This window comes from Schistocerca cancellata, chromosome 2, assembly GCF_023864275.1.
Source record: "Schistocerca cancellata isolate TAMUIC-IGC-003103 chromosome 2, iqSchCanc2.1, whole genome shotgun sequence".
NCBI classification, from domain to species: Eukaryota; Metazoa; Arthropoda; class Insecta; order Orthoptera; family Acrididae; genus Schistocerca; species Schistocerca cancellata.
In genome coordinates, this window is record NC_064627.1 from 854,191,819 (window position 1) to 854,199,995 (window position 8,177).

Below are 8,177 nucleotides of genomic sequence, written 5' to 3' on the forward strand. Positions count from 1 at the left end.
ATTCATTGGAAATTATTTAACTGGTTGCACGACGATTCGTGCTGTATTACGTTACCTGTACGGAATAAACTTACAGAAGTCTATGAAAATTGCCTTGTGAATACAAATCAGTGAATTTGGATCTTATCCTGCAAGAAACGACGTGAAGAAACGAAGTAATATTGCAAACTTGTGAGACAATGTTTATGAGGGATGGAACGAGCATCTCTTAGTACGAACTCAGGGATGGAGAAAGCAATACCTCCTAGTGCTCTCGTCAACAGTAAAGTTTTGTAACATTAAAAAAAAATCACTGGACGTATACTGAGCGATTTGCGACTGGCTTTCAAGAATTCCAACCACGATGTGAGGCGCATAAATGCGAACAAGCAATCCTTTGGGAGAAAAAGTTCTTCATTTTTATACTTCCCATCTTACGACAAAGTCAGCACATTTATTGCTGTTGCGTGCAGTACGCTCCGCCTTCTCCATTTTGTGAACCATAAGAAACGTACCTCATAAGCAATAAATAAGACTCAAATTAGTGACATAAAATCGCATAACGTACACGCAGAGTGAACTTCGATGAGAAAAAGTAATGAGACCAACGAACTTCAGGGTGTAGACAAGGTCGTGCGTACGCCAGTGTAAATATTTACAATTTCGGCTTACGTGCCCCGCCCTCGCATGTACACCCCCGTTTTCCGCCCCTCTGGGCGGGCTGCCAGTATTTTTCCGTTCACCCCCTACCCCTATCCACACTACCCCTACCAGCCAGACTGTCTGGGGCGCCGGCGCAGGTTGAATGACCTGCTGGAGCGCGCGGAGCCGGTAACTTTCCACTCGCCGCCCATTGGTCGGCCGGTCAGCGGGAGGGGTGGTGGTGGGGGGCTCGGCGGCTGGAGCTCGGCGCGCGCGTTGCAGAGGCCTCATTGTTGGTGCACCAGCTATCTCGGCAGGACATACAGGCAGACAGCTGCTCTCGCGACACGTGCCCCACCTCCAGTAGGTAAACAAAACAACGTGACTTTGTGCCATCGTGAATTGTATCTACGATAGGAATAGCACGGATGAAAAAGTGATTTTACGAGGAAATAAAGCAAGCAATCGGATCCCGCAAAGCGGACTTGGCGCATGGATTTGAAGTGAATCACATTCTCCATGAGAACTCATGTTCGATCATAACGCCAAGCTTTATCTTTGCAAATTGTAGCAACATCTTTCGTTACTTACGCTGCGAAAGAGTAGAGAATAAATTATAATGACGTGTTATTTCTTCCTTTACAGAATCAAGCATCAGAGATGTCGCTCGCCAGCCTTCATCCCGCAGAAATGCACGGCCACGACCAGTACCACAGGTATGTGTCATTATGTTGCACGTTTAGTTATTAATGCAGCACGTGTAATGATTAGACTATTAAATAATACGGTAGCGTCTCAAGTGTGTGTGTGTGTGTGTGTGTGTGTGTGTGTGTGTGTGTGTGTGTGTGTGTGAGAGAGAGAGATGTGCATTCTGCATCTGGCGACTAGAGGAGCAAGAAATTTAGTTACACGTTACGTTCCTACTTGTTTTTTTTTTACTTTGGTCGACGGGAATGATAGGCAAATTATACCAATTCCACTTAGTCGCACGGAGAGAATGTCGGGGTTGTGTGGGTGAGTATAAGTGCGTGTCTGTGTGTGTTAGGAAGAGTGGGGGAGGGAACAAACGTTTTCCAAAACACTTGTTAATGTTTCCGTATTGTTTCTACAATAGTGAGGGTGGGGGTGGAGGGAGAGCATGTATGCTCCGCGCTTGTGCATCAGGTATCCGCCCCCACTCCCCGTCTCGCTCATACCCCCTCTTCCTCCTATAAGATAACGAATGCACGCAGCGCTGGCGGCATTGTCTTCACCATTTGTAGGGGAGAAGATAAAAAGTGGTAAGTGAAACGATGTGTGTAACACGCAACAGGACTGTGTAACAAAACACACAGCATAATAATGTCGTATACTGTATAGTTTCTTTCCTGCTGGAAGTGTTCAAAAATTTTTTTGCCTTGAAGGAGAAAATGCAGCTTGTTTATCGTTCTTTCGCGTGTCAGTTTTTTTTTATTTAATTTTTTTAAAAAATTGCTTTGTTTATTCGTCTTTGCAGGAATTATCAGTTGTGAACTTCTTCAGACTTCTTTCTGCTTCCATCACTTTTCTCTTCTTAAGGTTTTGCGAGTACTTCATGTGCGCCTTTCAAACGTAGGTCTAGTTAAGAGCGTTGAAAATGCGATTTAGATTCATATCGCAGTACACTTTTGTAAATGTAAACTTGCAGTTTCATTATGTTTTGCAAGAAATGCCGGCTACATTCTTCATTCCTTTCCCATCAGCGTCCAAACTATTAGGGTGGGGAACTGGCTGTTGTATTAAAACACACAAACACACACACACACACACACTCACTCACTCTCCTGGCATACCCCAGTGGTATTACAGTATCTCTTACGGTCCAAATATAGCATCACTGCACTAGAATTCGAACAACAAATTATACTTGCATCTTCGTTAACTTTACTTTCATATTCTAAACAGGAACCCGTTTTTTTTTTTTTTTTGTTTTTTTTTTTTTTTTTTTTACAGAATAGCACCCGTAAAATTTGCACACCGACAGTGCTAGAATGGGACTGTGGGTGTGTAAATATTGCACTCTGGCAAGTACAGTGACAGAACTTAAAAGTAATTCTGGAGAAAACTTGACTTAAAGAATTAATTCTGTAAAACTTACACTGAAATAGGATAAGCTTCCTTTAGATTTAAGGTGAAAACCACTGGCATTACATTTTATGAGCATGTTGAGGCACTTCACATGTATTTTTCATGGCCATAAATGGAAGGTTACGTTTCTTGCCACGTTCTGATATTTCCTATTTCATGTTTATCTGTAAGGTGTCACTGTGATGCTAAGCATGCCTTGTGAACATAAAATCATTCTTCCTGGTGGAGTTAAATATAACTCTGTAAAAGCAGCTTCATTTTTATACTGGGTGTACTGTAATATTAGCTTGTTGCAGAATATACATGTAGGTAATAAAGCTCCCATTTTTCTTAACCATTACTGACTGTTTGTGATTTGCTTCCAGCAGTCTCTTGCACCGCAGTGCAAGCATTGGCAGTTCTCTTGAGGAGCTCCAGAGTTACTTTGGTGCAGCAGCTTCTGAGCCAGTGTTGTCAATTGAAGAACTTCGTCTGCAGCTCAATTCTTGCTTCACGTAAGTATACAAATGCAATTTCTTTCTCGTATTGTTTGATCCACATCACTTTAACCAGTTTTTAGGATAATGAATGCTGTAGACTTACATAAGTTGGCATTTAGTGTATAAAATCTTTGATTTTTAGTTATCTTTGGTAAATCCATATATATATATATAGTGGTTCAAACCAACATACTTGTTTAACACACTCACTTTTACTGAACACAGATGTGGTGTAAGCTGGCAAGAGGAGCATGTGTCGCTGGACTGCCGAGAGTGCGGTGGCTACTCCCTGGAGCGACCCTGCCCACTTTGCGACGGCCGCTGTGACTCTGTCTGGAAACGGGACCTTACCACTGTAAGCACCTAGCACATTCCAGTTCCAGGAGTAGTGTAATAGAATAAAGGGCAACCTTTCCATGAAGACTTGCTGTCACATCATTTACTGCTGCAGATTAATACAGCGGATGGGTAACAAAGGTGACAATGATTATATAAGTTAGTCAAAAAGAGGAATTGTGTATGACATGGGCCAAAAAGTTTTAGTGATAATACTTCCATTTTAATTAGTGTACAAGGAAAAAAAAAGAACACTTTAACCTCACTATTTGTTTTCTTAAACATACTATATGCAAGCAGCAACTCTTGCGCCCAAGGCAATAGTTTGCCGAGTGCTGCTTTCACAGTTTGAGTGGCTGTACACATTAATCTAAATAACTTTGACTTCTGAGGTATAAACATATTGCAGATCAGTCAGAAGTATGTTGCAAGTCTAGTAAGTGTTTTCTTATCATGAAATCATTCTGAGAGAGATATGTAACTGTGAATTGTCTCTTTTCATCACAGTCTCATGCATCGGGTAAGGCGCGCTGGGAAGGATCTTGCGCGTTGGAGGGAGCCGCGAGTAATAGCACCACCTCGGCAGGTGAGAAGACGTCGCGGTCACCCCTGGATGATGAAACAGCGCGGTTATGTGTCCGGCTAGAGAAGCTGTCCTCGTGATGTGCCTGCATTCTAGGCACTGACTGAGTGAATGCACCTCGCCTCGCCTCCAACCCGGGAACCTCTGTGTGGCCGTAGCTTGGCTGGTGAACTTTCAATCACCTGCTGTGTTTTATTGCAGACTTATTTTTTTGCATCTGTCTCATTGTACATTTCCATACATTCACAGTCTGTAATTATCATTTGAAGTGTTCGATTGTTCGTAGTGTGATGACTTTACACTATTAATTTATTTGGTCTCAAGTGATGGACTCATGTTTATAAACTTTGGAGAAAAGTGTGATGGGCAGCTCGCCACACACAATGTTTTGTCACATGTGAAACTGTTGTGCTATCACAGGCTGTCTGTTCACTTAGATTATTTAAGTGTCATTGTGATGTCTTTACCATTATACACTGTTCCAGCTGCATTTATGATCCTCGTGGTTCAGATTTTCAGTCGTGTAATCTGCCGCTTGCTCAGCACCTTAAGTGATATTAGTTTGCAGTCCCAGAGTATGCAAAATTGATGTGCCTGCTGGAGCTCCAAACTGATAACACTACTAGTCTTGAAAGTGTTGCTGACTTCACTTAATGAGATGGGGATTAATATCCACACAGAAAATTGAAAACAGGTAGCCTAGTGCAATATGTTGGCAGACACCGATTCACATTTACTGATTTGACTAAGCACAACATGAATACATACGGTTTCGACTGAGGTTCCAATGTTAAAAAGACTTATTTAAGCATTACTGTTAAGAAGTCTGATCACGAATCAGTATCATTTTCTGGCACAATTCCAGAGGTTCAGCTCTTGGCTTTAAGGTTTTTATTTCCATTGAGCTCAGCCGCTGTTTAGTTTTTACTTTTAAATGTTAACATTAGAATCAAAATCTTTCGAAATACCACCTTGTCTCTTCAAGTGTATGAAAATAATTTTTTGCAGTTCTTCGTAAAAGTATTTAAAATTCTATGGAAAATCAAAGTTGTTAACATTTAAAAGATATTTTGATACTTGGCTTACAAGCTGTCCACTTTATTAAGGAATGACTGTTTGTTAAAGGCAGTGCAAGTCCAAAAAACTGAAAAAAATTTCAGTCAAATTAGCATCGTCTTAACTGTATTATTTATGTGTGAACTGTAGTCTCAGCACTTGCATTGCCTAACTTGTCTCTGTCGTACTTTTACTGATAACTAGTTAATGTAAATATGTGTAGATCTGAGATAAAATCCTTTCCAGAATACAATCTGGCAGCTTTTTTTATACAGTGTTTTGTCCTGAAAACTATCTTACTGTTGTAGTTCTGCATTTCTGTGGACTGCTTATTTTGTGAAGCACATAACATTTTCTTTGTTGATACTGTCACAACATTTGAGTGAATTGTACTTAAAATTTACCAAAATAAGCACAGTCCTTAAATAAGTTTTCTAAATGTTGATTTCAGGTGGATCTCCCATACATATGTCAGTTTATTCTATGAAAACATGCATTCAGTACTGGATGTGCTGGTGTTAACATGCAACATATGTTTTTGTATGGAGGATATATTAGTCAACCATTTGCAAGCCAGTTTTGTGTCTGCAGTGGAGAAAACTGTGATTACATTCAATTTTAAATTGCAGGCTAGCATCTATTGTTTTATTTCTTCAATTTGGCTTATTGTGCCGTACGTCCACATTGTTTGTAAAACCATGTGAACCTGTTATTTGATCTGACAGTTACTGTGTCCACTTGAATAATTAATTGTTCCTTGAAGCTTTTAAAGTTTTGTTACTGTGTAGTAGTCATCAAAGGAAACTGTAAGATAATCTTGGAAATGTATGACACAATTTGTAAGGCTGTAATTTAATTTTTGAGTAATTTTTGTACGTATGTTATGTTCTCTTGCATCATGACACTCGCTTTGTGTGGAATAAAATAATTGTAGAAGAATGTAAGTCTTTCTTTCAAACACTGACATGTTCCTATTAGCAGAAACAGGGTTTAAAAGATTCACAAATATATGTTGCATATCCGCCCGCCCCCCTCTTCACCTCCTGGTCTCCGCTGCACTAAGACATGACTACAATAAAGGAACAATTCTCTCATAAAATAAGACAGACCTCCTGCAATAAAAGTGGTCTACAATAAAATGTGTTGAAACTAAGAAGTCAACATGAGATTTAACATTTAGTGAAAATCCTATGCTGCAATGTTATTAAAATACTTTTAAAAAGTGTATAATTTACAATATCTTTCTCTGTGTGAAAAAGTTAAATGCTGTGTCAATTTTACTAAGAATAGGTGTTGGTACTGATACAATGTTTGTAGCTCAGAATGGAACAGGGTGTATATAATCCAATAAAATGTCTTTAAAGTTCTTGATGTCAGTAGAAACAGTGGGTGGGTGGGCGGGCGGGCACGCCCGCGCTCAGCAGTTCGGGCTCCTCTCGGATGTTAATGGGAAACCTTTTAAACACAGGTGAGACCTGAAGAAGTGCACATTAAAGAACTGTGAGTCACTCCATAACAAATGACATGTTCTACAATCAGTATGAAGTAGGTTTTAGTGATCTTATTTACAACCTAAAAAATTTAGTCATGAGTTACTTAGTGAAAAAGATAAGAAACTGAAGGCACTGGACCAGAATGAAAGATAAATATGTACATTTACAACACTTGAGACAGAAGTAGCAGTGTTTTCCAAATACCAAAACTGGTACATTTTGAACAGTTACACATTCAATTCTTTTTTTTCTTCATAGTTTTTAAGCAGTGAACCATGGTCATGCTTCAGAAACAACTGATCAGTAATAAACTGTCACATTGTTCAAATAATTGCTAAACATAATACACTAAATTCACCTGTATCAAGATAACCATCTGGAATTCAATGGACTTTTCAGGTAGAGATCACTGCAGTGGCCCCATATCACCATCTTGGACACACAAATGAATATTATTTCATTTATCTTTTCTTAAACCTCTGTCCCATTTACAATTAAACATGCAACAGCTCCATCAGAGATCTCTTCTGTGTGTGCCTCTTGACAACTTGAGGCCCCTGTTATTCAGTGAGTAGTCTCATTTACTCATAAATACCTACATTCAGCCAGAGCTTTCCTACATGTGAAAGTTAGCCTACTAATTTCATACTGCTTTATCTGTGACAACAACACAATTGGTGTCTCGTGACATATTTTGCATATTTTCTCTCAATAATGTTTTGTGGAATAGTTTTCTGGCATAAATCACTACTTTTCTGATTGCACAAAAGTGAGCAGTAACAATAATACGTGGTGTTCACGAGCAGTTGTCATGCAGGTAGCTCTTCACAGATTTAGGCATTTAACTGTAGTGTCACACTACATATGTTCATTAATATCTATCACAGTTTGAGAACAGTGATGTCCTTGCCTACAACACTAGAGAAAAAAAATGACCTCTAATACCCACTATTAAAGCTGTCAGTGACTCAGAACGGAGTTCAATATTTGTCAACAAATATTTTTTATAATTTGCCCAATAACATAAAAATGTTTGGCAGGTAGCAAAGCAGATTTTAAATCTTACCTAAAATCATATTATGCCGAACAACTCCTATTCTGTGGAAAAATTCCTGTTTAGATAGTGGTAGCCTAGTTTTTAAGTGTAGTTGCGTGAGGACTACAAAATAATGTGTTCATTAATGTCAACACTAATCATATACAGATATCCTGTAAACGGACTCATTCCACATCAATTCGATAAAAGAATTGTAACTGGATGCTGATGTAAACAGCATTAATATGTAGAGGTCTTCACCAAAATCGTACTATTCTAAATGGAGAATTTAAACTGTATCAGTCATTATTGCAATCAGCTTACACTTTCAAGGATAAGACCAACATCATGACAACAGTTTTATTATTACATAAACAATCACTGGCACAATGCAACTGTCACTTTACTGAAAATGATAATGAGTACATTTTCGAATACATATCAAGTAAGGTTAACATTACAGTCCA

General features: G+C 39.0%; 1 protein-coding gene across 2 annotated transcripts; it reads left to right on the forward strand.

Moving 5' to 3' along the window:
• Window positions 1-651: 651 nt before the first annotated feature.
• On the forward strand, window positions 652-6,120 carry LOC126162782 (protein pinocchio). Of its 2 annotated transcripts, none has more exons than XM_049919495.1 (5): window positions 652-984; window positions 1,267-1,337; window positions 3,093-3,221; window positions 3,432-3,561; window positions 4,050-6,120. In XM_049919495.1, the coding sequence occupies exons 1-5, from the start codon at window positions 667-669 to the stop codon at window positions 4,203-4,205; spliced, it is 804 nt and encodes a 267-aa protein (XP_049775452.1). In that variant the 5' UTR covers window positions 652-666; the 3' UTR covers window positions 4,206-6,120. The 2 variants fall into 2 exon arrangements, with proteins under 2 accessions (XP_049775452.1, XP_049775453.1); XM_049919496.1 differs by having other exon boundaries at window positions 3,096-3,221.
• The last annotated feature ends 2,057 nt before the right edge of the window (window positions 6,121-8,177 follow it).